Source organism: Helicoverpa armigera, chromosome 5 (genome assembly GCF_030705265.1).
Source record: "Helicoverpa armigera isolate CAAS_96S chromosome 5, ASM3070526v1, whole genome shotgun sequence".
Lineage (NCBI taxonomy): Eukaryota > Metazoa > Arthropoda > Insecta > Lepidoptera > Noctuidae > Helicoverpa > Helicoverpa armigera.
In genome coordinates this window covers 11,882,589-11,902,360 of record NC_087124.1, presented here as the reverse complement: position 1 = coordinate 11,902,360, position 19,772 = coordinate 11,882,589, and the positions used below count along the sequence as shown (strand labels likewise).

The following is a 19,772-nucleotide window of genomic DNA, read 5'->3' as shown; positions in this document are numbered from 1 at the left end:
TAATGCATTTTGTTTTTTTAGCATTTAGTACTAAATTGTTTGTTGTAAACCAGTGCGTAACTGTTGAGAGTGCACTGTTTACGTCGTCAAATTGCTCTCTATTTCTGTCAACTTTGAAGATAAGAGATGTGTCATCTGCAAATAATACAACATCGCAGATATTTTTGAGGTGGTAAGGTAAATCATTAATGTACACTAAGAATAAGAATGGACCTAATATTGAGCCTTGTGGCACACCTAGCTGAACTGGAAGGCCCGATGATTTAGCACCATTTACATCTACACATTGCAATCTATGTTGGAGATACGATTCTATTACGTTTAGAGCTCCGTTTTGGACTCCGTAACATCGTAACATCATATAGATGATGATGGTTATTGCCGAAGTAACGTTTCTCGCAATTGGTTGGAAAATTAATAGGAGATACATAGACATTCGTGACCACGTATGATAATTAATTAATTGTTCGAATGTCAATTATTTTCATTTGAATTCGCGATGCAATAAAATGGCTGACACATGTTTTTGCCGGTTCATCCCGACTGCAGTGGCTCAACAAAATAGCGCGGCAAATTGTAAATTATCATGGCGGTTAACCAACAGTGTTAACTTCGCTGTAATGATAGTCATTTTGTGCGCAGCTAAATACACCAGTACTGTGTTACTATATAATTTAAAATCAGAAGGTTCATAATGATTTTTGAGAATGAATAAACTACGTCCAAAATAATAATATCAATCAAAATATCGAGTCTTGAGTTAATCCATAAATTGTATATTTTGTGGTAGTTAAAAAAGGGTTTCACTTTGTTGATGATAAAGTGATGTGAATTAACCGGGCGTCTTTGCCAAATCATGCATCAAATCACAGATTTTTGTAAAACCTGTGCGATTGCTTCCGTATTATTCAAAGCGTTACCTACAAAATTGCAAAAAAAGTACCCATAGCGCTGGGAAATATAGCTGTACGGCCTTAAAATGAAACTTAAAAGTACAGCCTTCTGTGTTCGACTGTATTGTAATCACGTTTTGAGGTGAAGAAGAAGTTGTATTCCAACTTAATTGGATTTTAGAGTCCCGTACACCTAATTAACCTACTTGGAACTAGCTACGATGTGTGGTTCCGCAAGTACTAAGGTTTCTTTGCTTTTCCTTTTGTCGCTTTCTGAGTGCGAATGAGAAATTAAGGTTGTTTGTTTTGTTTTGGAAGTGTTATTATTCTCTAATGCGGCCTTGTTTTGAGACCGCATTTTTGCTTTTTACGTCCCATCTTTTGCCTAGCCTTTTTTTCTTTTACGTCCTGTTTTTACAATGTTAAACATACTAAGACAAGTCCAACTAGTTAATATGTCACTATTACTATCGGTTCCATAAATTTCACATAAAAACCCCATAAATTGTAGTGCGTAGGAGAAACAAAGTTCAATTGCGTAGGAGTGAACAAAAACTTGCTGTAAAACATTGCCAATAAAAGTTAGGTTACCTAAGTTATAAAGGTGATGCTCACGAAACTATTTGAAATTACTACTTTTAGGTACAAGTTTAGGTGAGCAACGAAGTTTTTAAATCTCTTATTTGTCATCTGGACATTTAGCCGGTTTCTAAAATAGACAAAGTTAAAAAAAAATATAATTCAGCTTACATCGAAAATACATTCCTATCCTCGGTAAAAAATGTTACAATCCTAAAAAACCTGTCTGCAAAAATATAGGACACAAAACAATATACTTTTTGAGGTCGCCTTTTTACATAACTGTAGATCATACAATTTTTATTCGCGTCCAGGGATTAGCCGTCTGTGTAAACCGACCTTTTTCGTGTGACCTAAGCCTAACAAAAATGTCACTGTTGCTAGCACGGAGTAAGAAAAGATGAGAGGAGATGCCATAATGCAGGTAGGTCAGACGCTTTCTTCTTGGTCAAATACGTACGGTGGCCAGTCTGTTACGAGTGAACTAACGAGTCGTTCTGGTTTTTTGACATCTTTCACCGATTTTGGGTATTACAAATAATGATCTGGTCCATGGAAGGCGTACAAGGGCGAAGACAGAAAAGTTCCTCGTCCCCCGCACACCCGCATTTTGGCGCGCTACTTTCTTAGGAGATTTTCCGTTATGGCACCTCCGCTAGTCATTATGTTCTCCATGGCCGCTATTTTTACAGGCCATTCCCAGCTTGAACCGTGTACTTCAGCAACAGGTCTATAAGATTCCCTTGAAGATAAGGGGACCCTCACTATGTAGCCCTTATTGTTACGGTCACAAAAGATGCTGGAAATATTCGTTAGAAGTAGTTTTTTTTGGAAGTACTGGGGACGACGTTGTATTTGGGGAAAGTTGGTAAAAACGTGTATTTTGCGAAAAGCTTGCTGATTATTTTCTGGGATTAAATATTAATTGGACGTTTGTACAGTTATATATGTATAAAGGTTTGAAGAAATTGGGTATTGATTTTGATGAAATGCAGTTTTCTGTGTAAATGTGGCTACAGTATTTGACCGCCCCCCGTCTCGTTTATTTATTCATATTAAATACACGAAAAATACTATATTCTTCCTGGAAAAAACTCATTAGACACGTGTGAGTTCACAGTACAGCTAATATTAAATTAAATTCTCATTTCGGACACGCTGTTCAGCCAAATGGTCTTTGCACGCAAATGCCAAACAACCCGTAATCACGTGTTTGGTTCCGACAAAACGACACACTAATGAAAGGTTTAAAAATGTTACTTCCTCAAATCATTAATGTTAACTGTCTATTTTATTGTTTCCTAATATTCTAACGCTTTTTAAATAACTGTTTGATTGTACTTACTGCCTCGATAGGTGCCATTTTGCAATCATGAAATAATACGAAATAAAAAAATGGGTTACTCTTATCATATCAATTTTCATTGCAACAGCATGCTGAATTATAGTTTGCATCGGCAGATTTTATAGAGATTTATCATTCACCCTATCGAAAACCGATAGTAAGTACTAGTAGCATCGTGTAGCTCAAAGTCGTGATTTTAATTCCGAAAGCAAAAATAGATACGGAACCGTTCGACAGCTTCGTGACTGCCTGCCTTAATATTTTATACCGACTCTCGATTGACAAGTACGTCTGAAATTTCAAAAGACGAGAAAATGCTTTTGCCGTTTTACTATTTTACGAAATACGGTACTTGGTTTTAGTCGGCCTATCTTCAAACGTTCTTTATTTAAATCTTGAAAATCTCTATTCATGTTTATATCGTATGACCGAGCGAGGTTGTATAGCATTTTTCCTGCCAGTAATAATCTTTAAAAAGCGTATTTCATATCTGTTAGGAGTTGATGTGAATAGCCGAATAGCCATTTATGTCCAGCCGAGGATTGAAAGAGGTAAAAGGAAAGAAATTCTTGAATTCGCTTCACCCTATTAGGATGTTAACATATTTTAATATACTCGTATTTCTATATGTTTGGTAATCTAGCAATACTATAGAAACAAATCACTCTCTAAGACTATAGTGAAAAAGATTTCGTTTGACATGTTTTACCAAAACTTTCACGATAAACTCCTTTTAAAACCGAAATTCAAAAGACTTTCTCTTGTTTCAGGTAAAAATGCAGCATATCACGAGGTCAGATGGACTTATGTGAATTTTGGCGCGAAAAGTATTCAGCAGACGCAAGGGTATTACAGGGTTATGGTCATTTGACATTTCATAGCCGCCATGTTGGTTTGGCACGCAGTTTTGAGGAGGCTTTATGAAAAAGCATGAACGGCCATTTTTAGAGATGCAACGAATATTTTTTTATGAATGAATGACTTCGCTGCTGTTTTTGCTAAAGCGCTTTTTTATTCATCTCTTTGTATGTAGGTTGAGCTTGTTTTGATAATGGGAAAAGTGTTGGAGTCATTTTCATTTTTTAAGAACCGTTTCGTGCTCATGAATTTACGTTCTAAAAAAAGTATTTTACGCATACCTACTCAAAAATCTCTATCTATGTGATGAAATCTGTTCAACAATTTTCAAAACTCTAACATGCAGACAGACTTGCTAAATTCATAATTTTAATACGGGAAGTTCGATCAATTAGATATTCAGTTTTGAATTAAAACGTTCACAGCTAAATTATAATTGACTCATACATTATTTCAATCAATTAGCATTGACTTGAGGAAGTTATATACCATGCTCTATTGTGTATGATCATCATGCACTAGCTAAGCGTAATATTTTGACATTAGGCTGACTTTGTACGAAGTGGCAACCACGATTGTCACTCTGTTAATGACGTTTTGTTACCGCAACCTTTTTTTAAATATGTTACAGCATAGAACGATTATATTTCTTTCTTATAGCCTTAAATATTTGGAGAATTTTTATATGTATGTACTTAAGTTACTGTTTTTAGTCAAAGGCTACCACCATGTTTTTTGGCAGTATACCTTGCAAATAAAACGCTGAAAAGGTTACACAAAGTATTTTAACTTCTAAACTCCAGCCGATAAGCCGATAGATAGACTGCTAAAATCACAACGCATACCACTTTTGCCAAGTCGGTTAAAACCCGCGTTATTTCGAAGTGAGCCTTAAATAGCTGAGCAGTGAATTAACCGATATCGCGTGTCATCTACTGTACGTCTCGACACGCGAACACTTATAGTCTGTTTTATGCATATTTACACACGATTTCTTTCGTTTTGTTCACTTTTGAAAACTGACGTGAAGTACCAGTTCGTTAGTGTATTATTTTATAGTTAACTAGCTTCCGTCAGCGGTTTTACCCGCGTCTCGAAGGAATATCTTTCCGCGCAAAGATAAAAGAAGTCAAATTTTGCTCTCTTTATGTAAGTAAGGTTTATTACTGAGCATGGAAATCAATTCAGTAGTTTTTGCGTGCAAGAGTAACAATTATTCCCAGTTATAATATAAGTAGGATTGACAGTTTTTGTAGCAGCTAGAAGGTTTGACAACTATCCATGTACTCGCGCCTCCGCAGGTGCTGATACCCATACTCAGATATTATGCTGATGCTTAAAAATGTTCCTGTATACGTAGCCGTGATAAAATTTAGCTTTTTTTAAGGTAACTACACTATAGAGACAGTAATTCACTCATAATCTAAACTTAATACAGCCTTGGCACATTAGTGAATGGTCTAACCTCTGAACATTTTGTGGTTTTAATGTCAAATTCGTTCACAATGGTGATGCAAGCTTAAGGTCGGTACACACTGCTCCGTTTGATCGCCTGTCGCATTATTTTAATGTGGGAATCTAGTATTTTGTGTGAAAATCTTAGGAACAATGCCTGGGCCTGCAGTCTCGACATAAGATAGCGATTCGATCGCAAACTGACAGTCGCTAAATATTAACGAAAATATTCGCTTGCCATAACGACAGTAACGATAAACGCAAGTCTCGACAGCCGAGATAGCGGGCAACATCGCTAATTATCATGACATATTCGTGTCGGTACGATAGCGAAAACCGTATTCATAGTGCGGTGAATTTGTATTAAAATGTTGCATGTAAAAAAAATCCTTGTATTATAGGGAGAAATGGTAGACAAGATTTGCACAACCAATTTTGTTTCCTTTGACAATTATAAAGAAAATAGATGAACCTTATCATATTAAAACTTTTTGCATCGAACCGTGTAAGTAAAACATACCGTTTTTTAAGAAAACACATATTAAAGATCTTAATAGTTTGCGTACTTGCAATACAGACATAGAACATAAACAAACTGTCAATGTCAAGTTTGTTTGTGCACTTGAACATTGGTTTGATTTATAATAATAATAAAGGAGAACGGTGTATTCATTACTATTCATGGACGGTGAAGTCATTGAAACAGGCGCAGGCCTGCCGGGTGCCAGCAGCTTGAGCGTCAGGTAAGTACATCTACAACGAGAATTTTTTATTCCTATTCTTGGTACTTACTAAATTGAATACTTTGTATACATCCGAAGTATTCTGTGTTTACATAATGACTACTTTAATGTTTCAGGCGTAAGCGTCTGCGTAGCCCTCGTGTTACACCCGCTCAAATTGATGCACTACTATCAATATTAGAAGCGCGTCCATATTTGCACACGCGGAAATTTACCGGCTTGCAGGGCCGGGAAAATTTCGAAACGGGCTGGAGGGAGGTTGCCGAGGAGCTCAATAATCTCCTAACGGGTCTAGAAAGACACCAGAGCAGTGGATGACGGTAAGTCTTTTCAAAGATTGAATTGGTTTTAATTATAAGCATGTACATGCCACGTCAGTTTTTTATTATTTACTTGAGTTAATTATTCTAATTGTAGGTTTGGAGAGACTTAAAAGCCGCGCTTGCAGTAAGGCGGCAAAATTAAAAAGAACAAAACGTACCGGCAACCGAGGCGTCAGCACTGCTCCCTGACCGAGGCCGAGAGCCGGATAATTTCAATAGTTGGGGCAGATTATTCCTTTGGGACAGACTGCCCGGACGCTATGCCAGAGGAAGATGTAAGTTGTGATTATTGTATTCAATACAATTTAATATTCTCAATCTTTGAATGTTGATAACACTAAAAATACTTTTATTGTTATTTACAGTTATTACAACATGAGATGGAGGCTGGGGTGGTAATCTCTGAGGTTCTCACCTTACCTCATTCTCAGGGTAAGTTTTAAATTAATAGGTACTCAATTCAAAATATAATTATTTTAATTTTAATGTTACTATTTATTTTATTACAGCTAGAGATTTTGTGGAATTGTTACCGACTGAAACAAGTAAGTTGGAGTTTTTAGTAACTAGTTGGTTACTGCTATAATATATTTTATTATGTGTATACATCTGTACACTAATGTTACCAAAATATTAATTAACAAAATATTTTAGCAATCAATGACAGCAGAGCAACGGCTGGTTCTTCACCACCACCCATCCAAGAACAAGTGCAAGATGCCCCTCAGTCGCCAGTACTACAAATGAGTAAGTTGCAGTTATTTTGCTCACCTATGTTTATTTTCATTGATTTTTATTTAATGTGTTATAATTGATAATTCCAGCAGTACGTGGCAGAAGGACAGAAACTGTTGCATCATCAACACCACCACTGCGACAGAGACCCAGAAGAAAGAGGAGTAAGCTTAAATTTTATTTATAATAAAAACATTAGTTCTGCAGGTGGGTCAGCCAATAATTCCTACAATACCAATAATTTTGGGTATTTTCAGATCTGAATCCTCGCCAAAGTGTTTCTGAGCAATATAGTGCAGCTCGACGAGAATTTCTAGCAGTTGCAGAAGCAAATGCTGCTACAATGAAGGTGTGTTATAGTGTAAATTTCCTCTTAATTATTATACACACTAGCATGCTAGAGAACATTAAGACACATTCAGTAAATCCAACGTTTTTTAGATGCTGGCAACTGCTGCTCAAGCGCAAGCAGATGCTGCCAAGATGCAGGCTGAGGCAGCCAAGGTACAAGCCGAGGCGACGCTGCAATTGGTAAAAGTCGGAAACAAAATAGCTGACGCAATAAATAATTACATAAATAAAAATAATAAATGATATAAAATGTTTTTTATTTGAAACAGTACATAAATGAAAAAAGTATAATAATTATGTGAAACTAGTGTTAATTAGCCTTCTTCTTATGCGCTCTGCAACAGCTCGCCCAGAACCTGCATAACAAAAATAAAATGTATTGGTGTTAGGTATACATACATAGTAAAATAAAAAATCAGTTCATAAGTTACCTGTAACTTCTAACATATCATCATGGAATCTACTATTATCCACCAGCTGCATGGATGTGGTGGACTCTGGTTCCGGTAATTTATATGTTATCCGCATATTGTGGAGCACTGCACATGCGTTAATTATTAGGCCAGCCATATAGGGTTCGTACATTAACTGGCGTTGGTGTGATAGACATCTAAACACAGATTTTAGCACACCGAAGCATCTTTCTATGATGTTCCTAGCTGAGCAGTGTGCTTCGGTATATTTATATTCCGGTGTGCCAGGCTGTTGATGTTTTATGGGAGTCATTAACCACGGTTCCAGAGGATATCCATCATCACCTAAAAGATTAAAAATACAAAGTAATTTCAGAAGTCGAATGGGCAACCTCTTCGAGGCAGATTTATAATGTTCATTTATTTACCAAGCAGCCAAGCACGGCGGTCCCCATTTTCAAAATGTCGCTTCATTGTTGAGCGCACCGGTGAATTTGCCCATATGTGAGCATCATGTCTCGCTCCTGGCCATCGAGCATTAATATTTAAAATAATAAGATCAGGGTCACACACCTGTAATATATTAAATATGTAAGTACATATTTTTCAAACAATATTTTTAGATATTATAGAACTGAAGGTCAACTTACAGCTTGCACATTTAATGAATGGCCCTCATGGTGACCACTCACATAAGACTCCTCATTGGTCTTAGGAGCTAAAATTTTTATATGGGTGCAATCAATGGCTCCAATTACCCTGGGAATGGCTGTGGGGCATTTCTAAATTTCTGTTTTGCCGCATGGCGTTCTCCTTGAGTCATTGGAAATTTAATATATTTTCTTAAAAGTTTTTCATTTATTGCCGAAGTTACAGCCCGGATGACTCGGCTAACAGATTTTTGGCTCATGCTACAACCCCACTGCAAGCCAACAGGTTGTTGGTAGCACCCACATGCGTAAAATCGGAGTGCCGTCAGTATCTAATAAGAAGAAAATTTAAAAAGTTCAACCTTAGTTATAAGAAAAAATATATTATAGAAATATTATTTATGCACGGTAGGTCGCAAAGACACTTACTTGGGACTCCACAGAAAGTCCGTAAGGCCGTCGTCTTTGGAGAGATGGACGCAGTTCACTTAGTAGCCTGTGAAACATTTCCTTTGAAATTCTATACATTTGAAGAAATTGGCCATCCTCCAAATCCAAGGGATTTTCATCGTTTCGCTTGTTTCGTGCTATTTGTCGACCCATAAGCACATCGCGTCTGTGCTCGAGCACAACTAAGTCCCATGCTAAATATTCAGAAGCCATTATTTATTAAATTACTATTTATTTAATATTTTCTGACGTAAAATAAACAAATATAGGAACGATATCGATAGTAGCTATCACTTAGCGGGCTGTCAAAAACTGTCGCAAGGAAATTCTATGACATAACGATAAATCGTTATCTTACCGAAAATATTCGGTAACTTTGCGATGACACTCGATAGTTTTGGCAGTAGAGACTACCAAAAATCGTTACGATCGGATCGTTAGGACTTATCGACCGAATTTTGTCGTTAAGCGATCGCTATCTTTGTCGAGACTGCAGGCCCTGGTATGTTATTGTTATTGTGTAGTTTCTGAGTTTTTTTGTGGTAATTTAATTTGATATAAATTGCTGTGGAAAATGATTTAGTTCAAGTATTTAAAACAAGGAACAAAATTGTGGTGAAAATATAAGAAATAAAGAATTCATGACTAAATAAAAAATATTGGGAACAATTTCTAATATGTAAAATCTAAATGCAAATATTAGTGAAAATCTTAAAAATTAAAATCACGGTACAGTTAATATTTCATGTTCAACTAGGACACTTGATTGACCTGTAACCATTTTTAGAAAACTAACTAACCGACTTCCCAAAAAAGAGGAGGTTCTCAATTCGCATGTGTGTATTTTTTTTACAATATCATCTACCAAGCCTTTTTTCTATCTCACCTTTTCAACCCAGTTACATAGGCTACCCGATACTCCTTTGTAAGACTGACCCGTGACGACCAAATGATACCCGGGGCCGACCAATTTACCGTGCCTTCCGAAACAACAAATTTACAACACTAGCAACAAAACATTCAAAGTAAAATACACCTCTTGGTTCTAAATTGCAATTCTTACGACTTGTAACTCTTGCAAGTCACAAACGTTACGTGTGCCCATAAATATTGTTTAACGACTTTCTTACGGTATCAAACCATAAATAAGATGTTTTCGTCCATTTATGTTTTCTCTTACAATCTTGATCGGTAAATTTTCTTTTACTGAGGTCGTAATATGAGACGTTATTGTGATTCAGATTTGAGAGAGATGGAGCTACGTAATAAATAGCTTTGTCCCTTTTACACGTTTCTCTTGGCCGTTATAGTCTGGTCCGTTCGTTAGTGACACTTCTATGGTCCTCTCGGGGAGCGGTACGGAGGCAGCGGGGATGATTGTAGTCTCGCTTGCGGGACAGTCTTGTCAGTTGTCGTTATCATCAGAATCCTCTTAGAACCCTTCGAAAAACATATAGTGAGTTACTTTATTGCTACCAGCTGCCATTAGTACTACCAATTCCTAGCCTCGTGGTTCTGAAGATAGTCAGCCTCTAAAGGGACAGCCATTCTGATATCAGACAGTCACTAGCTGTCACCATCCCTGCGCGCACCTGTAATCACCCCCGCTTCCTACGTCCCGCTTCTCGCGTGGACCACACAGTGGAGTGTCATTAACGAGCTGGCCAGGTATTAACAGGACAGTCAGTCAACATAATAGATTTTGGTGTATCTTTTCACGAGCCGTGAGTTGCGAAAATGTGTGTATTGACCTTTATTGCAATCGATAAATGATTGATGCGCATTTGAGTAGGATCGTATTAGGATTAACCTTCTCCTTTGAGGCTGATTCGATTGTAGATGCACAAAGCAGTAAAGTAATCTTTTAAAAGCATCCAATAATATGATAGTTAAGCAGAAAATTCTATAAAAAAGGGCCATCAAAATCCATTAAGCACTCGGCGAAAGTCAAGTGAAAATCTTAATTAAACATCGCAACATTAAAATCTTATGACGTTTACCTTTCTTTAAAAAGCTCATCACCAAAAATTCTCACACTCGTATGAACTATGACCGAACTGTCACCTTTCAAACCCGGACACCATTAATGTTCTAAAAACAATGGTTATGGCAACCATACAACTTAGAGCATAAACCCAACCGGAGACGTCATGAGCATAACTTTTAATGTCTATGCGAAAAAGTCTGCTAGGATACCAGCGAGGTGGGGCAAATCAACAAGTAGTGGTAGCTTACTCATGCATTTTCGGACGTTCAGGAGGAATACCCGAAAATTGCCAAACACATAACTTAAGTTTGACGCACGTGCATGACTACCCAAAGTATCGTATTTTTGTCAGAGGGAAAGGCATGGCCATGGCGTATTCAGTTGTTTACATGCTCTAAGCCAAGCTCACCAAATCAACGTAATTATAGTTTTTCGAGGTAGGTGAAAGTAGTGGATAATGTCAGCCAGTAATGTCTTGCCGCCATTTTGGATTTTTGTGATCTATTGTGATGACGTAACGATAATATTTCATTGTTTTTGTGGGAGCATCGTTGTTTAATGTGCTGTGAAATTGTTGGAAATGTGTGTCTGTACGTCATTGAGGTACGCCAATTAAATTGTCGCGGCCAATGGGTCACTTGACATAAAGGTCGTTCGTTTGTAACTGGGAAATTGTTATTTCTTCTGTTTCGGTGACTTGTGGAAGATATTTAAATGTCTCTGCGGAAGATTCGGTGAATTGAAATGTAGGAATGTCATTTGAAGATGAGTTTTTTTTATTTGCTGGGTCTTTGGTGCAGATCTGTACCATAAACATTCAAGGAAAGTGTTTACTGTCCCTATTACTTGTATAAAAAGATATTAAAAAAATATATATATTTAGGTACGCAAAATAAAATTTGTGATTTTTTGTTTAACAATTTTTCTAATGTTTTTGAGGGGTAATTAAATAATCGTGTTATTCTCGATTAGAATAAGTTATTTTAAGGTCTAAACCATCCACACAGACATGCATTTATTCAAATCGATCACCTGCGCTTGAGCATCAAAAGACACTATTAAATCCGACATATTGTTTCAAAACCTTAGGCTACCAAATTCGGGAGTTCTTTATCACACCTATTGCGTAGGCCGTAAGGTTTAGAATCCAATGTCAATGGGAATATTGTTCAAATGTGTTTCCGGATAATTTTGTATGGTTTTGTCGGTCGCCATTAAAGTTGGATGTTCCGTACAATATGGCTTCCTACGGATGATGGGATGTAGTTTGTAGTAACTTGTCAAACCGTTTCTCTTTTGTTTGTGTTTTCAAATGTGGGCTGTATTTGGTACTAGGAAGGATCTGAGTCTATTAAGCTCAAGAAGACGATTTGTTACTTAATTTGTGGACTTAGATCTGATATGGAATCCTATTAATATAATACATGTGAGAGTTTGTAAAAAGGCTCTATATGTGTCGTTATATTTTTGTTTCTCTCTCAAGATTAAACAACTGGATGGAATTTGATGTAACTTGACAAGAATATGGCTTATTCGCCAGAAAAACACACAGAATATACATTCTTTCAGAAGCAGGTGAAACCGTTGGTAGAAGCTCATGTGAAATAAAATCTCATTTTAGTAAAATGGACGTAGTCTACTGAAAATAATAAATATAGGAATTTTGAATTCCAGAGAACGGAATTTAGTTGAAAGCACTGCTTGTGAAAGCTATTTTTATTCTGAAAAAGTATAAATAACAAGGCTAAATATAAATGCGGAATTTGCCTTGTACACTGAAAAGCATAAAATATTTTATTTTGGAAAAAATATAAACCGACTTTAAAAATGCTGAATGGAACCGAATAACTCTATCGAATAACTTTAACACGGCTCTAGGAGTTGGTGGCAAAATAAGACAGACCTGCAGACACCGACTTCTAGAGACATGTCAAGAGTATTATTTATTAGGTTTTATTCAGTGTTTTTGACGCCGGTTTTTATTTTTGATAACTCGGTTTAAAATGGGTAGGTCATCCGACATGACTTTTTTATCTTTTTACTACAGTCCATTGCATCATAAACACGAAGGACATAAACGCTAATAAAGTACACTCACCGCCAAAACTACTGAACTCTGCAAGGATAAAGCGCAAATAAAAGTTATACACCGCTATTTTTTAATTAGTGCACAAACTTAAAGGGCTCATTTAAAAAGTTCTTAGTATTATCTATGCAAAGTTTCAAAAACTAATATTCATAATCAGCAAAGTTATTAGCGATAAGTTATATCCAAAAATTTCACTCAATTCATGGAAACATTGTACAAGTTATTCCAGGTCATTCATAGTAGTATTCATTAATAATATTCTGTCGCTCTCGCATTCGCGTGCTCTCGCTCGAACTTGCCCCGCGTCCAACAGCTGATAACGAATGTAGGTAACTAAAACGCATAGATGCGTTACGATTAAAAACTAAGAAAAAGTAAAATAAAAGGTGTACGGAAAATAAACTTTTATTCAATTCAAACTTTTCCTTCATACTTTATTTGGGCTTAGGACCAACAAAATTACCAACTTTTCAAAATGAATTATTAAGAAATTAGGTGACTAAATTAAAAGATTACGTGGTAAAAGAAATCAAATAAGTAAAGTTGTAAAACTTGTGAAAAAAGTAATTTTGGCGTATTTAAAAGTTTGAATCAGCTGATATTTACAATAATTGTTATGTCACCTTAGAATTTACGTACCTACTTATTTACAAAAAAACTTACAGATATTTTAGCTGTCCTTCAAAATGTCCACCACCATTTTCAATACAAACACGAGCACGTTTAATTAAATTGTTTTTAATGATAAAAGTATGTCTCGTTTACTTTTACTTCGTCAAACGCGTCCAGTATGCGCTGTTTTAATTGTTCTACACTTGTAGGCTCACTAACGTACACTCGTCGTTTAATTTCACTCCACAAAAAAAAGTCCAATGGCGTGAGATCAGGAGATCGTGGCGGCCATGCCACGGGGCCGCCTCGACCGATCCACCGACTCCCGAACTGCTCGTTTAAGTACTCACGCACTGCGCTGTGGTAGTGCGGAGGCGCGCCGTCTTGCTGGAACCAGACATCTCTTAAATTGGCTAATGGAATCTCTTCCAGCATTTCAGACACCATGATATCCATACGAACTAATTATTTTCCATGCACAGGACTGGCTGATGTTAAAATGACGAGCTGCGTCATTTGTACTTCGCCGGGGATCTTCTTCGAAGTAGTCCACGACATCGTCGTACAGATCCTGCGAATACGCCGGTCTTCCACGTCCTTGGCTATGAGCCGGTGCTCGGTATGATCCGTGGTCGAGTAAACGCTGGTAGGCATTTACCACAGTCCGAACGTTCGGCTGGCGAGCATTTGGGTACAATTCTCTGTACATACGTACTGCGGCTCTCGCGTTCTCACCACACAAAAAGTATGCTCGTATCATCGCCGTATACTCCCGAGATGTAAATTGATAAGACATCGCGACAGTAAAAACGTAAACAATTGTAAAAAATAAAAACGCGCGCACCCTTCCGCTAATAAATTAGCACTGTCTGTTTCTCGCCCGCTTGAAAAGGGATCGCTGGCGCAGAAGGGGGCGTGGCTTGACCTTAGACGCGAGTTTGCTGGGATCTATGAATGGCATTCAAAACGAGATAGCACTGCGCGTAGTATTTTCTAGTAGCAATTGTTATGAATGATTGATTCAATTATGAATTTACCAAATATGTCGAATTTTCCTGGACAATTTTGGGATTTCGTTTTTTTTAGTTTTGATTACACAAATATGATCAGTAACGGGTACAGATAGAGCCCTATTTTTTTGTGTACTAATTAAAAAATATTCGTGTATAGGACCATCACGTCACTTCGCTAGCACAATGTGGAGATAGCGTGATCATCATGACATTACCACTTGTTGTACAGTTGGGGACTGTAGTGTTTTGTTTCACCGACTTTGGAGAAAGAGGCTTCAAAAATACCCTTCCAACAGTACTACCTAAACTTATCGTTTGACTAATAACTCCAAATGCTTGAATTTATTTATCGAGTTATCTTCTTTCTATTGTTATTCAGTAGAAAAATCGGTTATCTAATTAATCGCAGCTACAGTTTGAACGTTCAATGCTTATTGTGTCTACAGGTAATACACGGAACCTTACAGGAAATCTTCTTTACATAACCAATTTGTATCGTTATTCCCAAAGAAACTAAGTTAACTTTAATGCATCTCGTTCAAAAGTTGGAGATACACTTATTACACATTTTTACCTGTCACAATCTTTATCGCATAAGACATTTCCTTCAACGCGAGTCCCCAGGCGCCATTTTTGCAAATGGCGGCCTTAAAATTGTTAGCGTTCAGGACCGCGGTATACTCGTATATTACTGGCTTTTACGTTACCGCAATGCGAAACTTCCATTTTTGCACATTAGTACAACTTATATATTCAAGCTTAACTTATGTTTAAGTTATGTAGTCTCTTAACCAAAGTTCCCACGATAAGGTTTGAGGAAACACGAAGTTTTAACCGCTAACTTGTTAGATAGCACTTATGTTAGCTGTGTGAGTTAAGTTCTTAGCATTTCATAACTTAACGCATCTCTTGGTTATGAGAACTTGGAATTTGCTAGATTACCTACTTCAAAAAGTGCAGAATGAGGAAAACAAATCTTTAAGATCAAGTACAAACCATTTCTTTTTGATATATCCGTGGTTGATAACTTTTGACGGAGTTAGAAGAAAGTCATCATCAATATTTTTTTATTGTCTCACTACTGGGCACAGGCCTCCTCTTACACAGAGAAGGATTGAGCTTTCAGAGGACGTTACTGGATTTTGTGACTAAATAAACAAACACATAGAAAAATCTCATTTATCTACCTCAAACTATACGTCATAAGTTAAAATCATGGTTTACTTGCCGGGATTTCTTTGTCAAATGATTTCTTCATACAAAATGAGTCTCTTGTGGTTTCAGCTTTCCCAAAAAAACAAATTACGGAGATGGCTCTTGCTCTAAGAACAAAAGCACTTACTGTGATGTTTTATCACATTTCCTCTAGGCTTGGTTTTTTGACATTCTCCATAGTAATTTATCATAAAGAGTCGAGTTTTTTGTGTTGAAACGATAACTTAAGTAAGGCATGGAAATAGTAAGTAATGGATTTGTTTCTTGTATGTGTGTATTGTGCATTAATGACAGAGTAGTAGGTATAGCGTTATTAGAGAAAGTTCAAAAATATATCTTACATAGAAATGTTTTGGAAAAAGATTGCAGAGTAAATAGCGTCCAAGAAAACCGATTTCAATTAGGTACCTGACATTGAGCATTTAAGTGACAAAATATACTTTTTAAATAACAATAAAATGCAAGCAATACTATAGAGATGGGCCATTAGAGTTCATGCTTACACTGCAGAAAACATATCATACCGATCCTTTAAACAAATTCAGTGCAATTTATAGTTATGACTTGTGTGCGCGACCGTACAAGACATCTGTGATCGTGTGTAACGGGTTGTATGGTAGCTAACGACCAGGCGCACGCGACGCTGTGATATTTTAACTTAATTACTTTGCTTTGGCCACGTAACTGATTGTGTAAGGTGTACTGATTTTGTTGATGTCTAAAACGGGAGTTGGAGTATAATAAATTAATCACTGAAAAATAAGTGTCCACAGTCGTCTTTTTATACTGAAAGAATGGGTTACGGATTCAGAAGTCAGAAAGTCTGAGAGCTAGGCTTGCTAAGAGGTATCAGGTTCCTTATGTATGACTGGATAAAAGAGGTCATATAGCTTCATGTGGTACAAATGGCAACAAGTTAAATTGGAAGTCCCAACAAAGTTGGAGAAAAGTCTAGGCAGATGATGACTAGATAATTGATGTAAATATTTGGCATATGATATGTACTGCTCTTTCCAGATACACTGTCTAACCATAAGCTGAGCTCAAATCTCAATATCCGTACTACACAACGTTACTCGAGAATCGCACCTTGGACCTACTGGTACAGATAGGCAGAAAACAATGGAGCCGTTGACTATACTTTATTGACAGTTGTGTGCAAATATGATATTTTGTCCATATGTTAAAAGTATTATGGCCTAGTGAAGTAGTAAAGTACTTACTGCCTTTCCTATGAGTTCGTTTTACAATCAAATAAATTATTTCGTAACTAGAGGTATAATATTAGCAAGGATTGGGTATGACTAACCTACCTGAAAATTGGTGATACAGCGCCCTGTCGATGATTTGTAACTAAGAGCTTTGATGTAGCTACAAATATTATGTGGAGGCTCCGAGATTATTCGAAAGAGTTACCGCGGCCCTAGCACTCAAAGGGGATGGTACAAAGGTGGGTTTTGTATGTCGTGGTGGCCTAGTGGGCAAAGAACCAACCTCTCGAGTATCAGGGCGCGGGTTCGATTCCAAGTCAGGCAAGTACCAATGCAACTTTTCTAAGTTTGTATGTACTTTCTAAGTATATCTTAGACACCAAATGACTGTGTTTCGGATGGCACGTTAAACTGTAGGTCCCGGCTGTCATTGAACATCCTTGGCAGTCGTTACGGGTAGTCAGAAGCCAGTAAGTCTGACACCAGTCTAATCAAGGGGTATCGGGTTGCCCGGGCAACTGGGTTGAGGAGGTCAGATAGGCAGTCGCTTCTTGTAAAGCACTGGTACTCAGCTGAATCCGGTTAGACTGGAAGCCGACCCCAACATAGTTTGGGAAAAGGCTCGGAGGAGGATGATGACAAAGGTGGGTTTTAGTCAGGAAAAGTCAGACACTGCAAAAAAATAGATATGTCTAGGGGGTCTTAGTATCAAGATATGGTTGACGATTATTGCGTAAAGCCGGTCGCTAAACCTCATTAAGGATTCCTTAACCATCTGCTGTTCATATTTTTTAATTTTTATGACAGCTATACCAACGTCGGCTCTCCTTTTAATCAGATAGACATCGATACTTACATTTTTTTCCACCGATCAACTTTCTGATCTCTAAATTAAAAACAAAATGTCTTTATAATGCAAATTTATGAATATTTAATACTAGGCATTCTATATTCTTTCGTTGACAAAATTCTCTCCGTATTATTATAATTTTCACTGACGAATTTTGCGGGCAAAACCGGGCCTATTATGCGAAGTCAAGAATGTGTTCTATATTATATTATTCAAACTTTCTTATATAATTTTGACATTTTCAATTTGCAATAGTGACCAGATTACGTAACCCTTGTTTATGGCAGTGAGTCATATGATAATTCTGTTAAATAGTGATTTATTTGTGTTTAATTGTGATTGCTTGTTAGTTTTAATAAGGTTATGTTGTTCTGTGGAATTTAAGCGCCATTTTGGCATAGACAAGGTATGTTTTTGTTTACTATTGTGAATAGTCATGATCGTGATGAAAATGTAAAAAAAAATGAAATGTTTTTTTCTTATTCCTATTCGTCTAGCTAGAGTCTATTTATGGTTTGATAATGAGGCCAGGCTGTTTTTTAAATAAAAGTTTTTACTATATGTTCGATATGATTAAGTTGTTTGAAGTAGCCCGTTTCCTCGCTTGCTACACAAAATTAAATATTCATATCTTACCGCAATATAACAACTAAAGTGTTGTCCCCTAAGGATCTACTTATTTATTTTATGTAGACTTAATTAATTTTATGGACTAGATTACAATATGATATTTATAAACTTAAATAAAAATGGTATGATACTGTAAAATATAAATACAAAATATAATAATTGTAATGATTCAAAAATATAGGCTCTATGTGCAACGATTTTATTACATTTTTTAGAGAATTGATTGTAGAAAATTCGTAACAATAATGCCCCATTTCAGACGAATAACCTTTCAAATTCCAAAAAAGGTTCTAAAAAGGCTTATAAAACAAGACAAAAAGTAACTTCGTTTTTCCCAGGATTTTTCAGGTAGGTAATCGTAAATTTTCCACACTTTCCGACCCTCGGAAAGGTTTAAAATCAATGTTTTATTGGCCACGTGGAATGGGAGGTGCCCCACTCAATTTTGTATGAAGATAGAAACGGTACGTTACAGGTGTTGCGTCTCTGAGCTATTAGAAACTTCAGACTTGGTCGTTTGATCTTTTAGAAACTTGGTCCTTTGATCTTAAAGCAGAAAAACTTGAAATCTTAGGGAAAAAAAAACGCGTTTGTAGGTGTGTATGGATTATGGAAGTTTGTTCCTCTTTCTCGAAAAAACTACCGAATTTTGTTAAAACTTGGCAGCTATATAGCATTAAGAATATCAGAATAACATAAAGGCAATTTTATCCGGGTGCGGGAAAGAGAGCGGTTCTCTTGGAAAAAGACTGAAATTGCTGGAGAAAACTAGTAGGGAATGTTATAATTATAAAAATGATCAACGTGGCTAGATGAAGATGTTAGGTTTAAAGGAATATTAATAAAGTCGACGATGATGATAATCAGGATTGGCTAGTATACTTATTACGTTAGATTAATTAATTTATTGGCTGTCTGCATATAAATTAACTCTTAAACAAATATCCAGATATTTAAATACATACATTAAATAATAAATTATACACTAATTTAACTTATAATTAAACACTACTTTTAAAAACATAAGCCCTGAGGCCAGGATACCGTTAAGAGCGTGTTACAAAAAAGGCTAAAGTACTATCACTTATTTCCAGACTGAAAACCAGTTCAAACTAGTTCGTAGCCCAGTTAAGTCCAGTTTTTTGTCACGTAATTTTAATTTGAGGTTATTTTTAAACGATTGTAGTGCAGTTTGACAGTTGAAATTACGTGTTATACTGTTGTGTAAGAAATAATTCAATTACCTAATGAACTGAAATTAAAGAAAGTAACTCTGTTTGTCTGTCTGTGTCACTTTTAAAGCAACTGAATATTTGTCCCAAATAAACACGCATGGGTAGGAAACAGTTTAATTATAAAAAAATAAAACA

At 36.5% G+C, this 19,772-nt stretch overlaps 2 protein-coding genes and 1 long non-coding RNA gene across 3 annotated transcripts in view; 2 read left to right on the top strand and 1 right to left on the bottom strand.

Annotated features, from left to right (window-relative positions):
* LOC110381082 (uncharacterized protein) overlaps nucleotides 1-19,772 on the top strand; it is a 165,208-nt gene that overhangs the window by 27,004 nt on the left and 118,432 nt on the right. The window lies entirely within an intron of this gene.
* Nucleotides 6,378-7,532, top strand: LOC135116934 (uncharacterized). Its single transcript, XM_064034797.1, has 7 exons — nucleotides 6,378-6,471; nucleotides 6,562-6,628; nucleotides 6,706-6,741; nucleotides 6,851-6,943; nucleotides 7,021-7,095; nucleotides 7,189-7,280; nucleotides 7,373-7,532. Exons 1-7 carry the CDS (start codon nucleotides 6,457-6,459, stop codon nucleotides 7,523-7,525), a joined length of 531 nt encoding a protein of 176 aa, XP_063890867.1. The 5' UTR covers nucleotides 6,378-6,456; the 3' UTR covers nucleotides 7,526-7,532.
* On the bottom strand, nucleotides 7,603-9,297 carry LOC135116935 (uncharacterized). Its single transcript, XR_010276511.1, has 5 exons — nucleotides 8,775-9,297; nucleotides 8,346-8,677; nucleotides 8,124-8,268; nucleotides 7,714-8,040; nucleotides 7,603-7,638 (listed from the first exon to the last, which is right to left on the bottom strand). It is a non-coding gene; the product is annotated as an uncharacterized LOC135116935 (long non-coding RNA).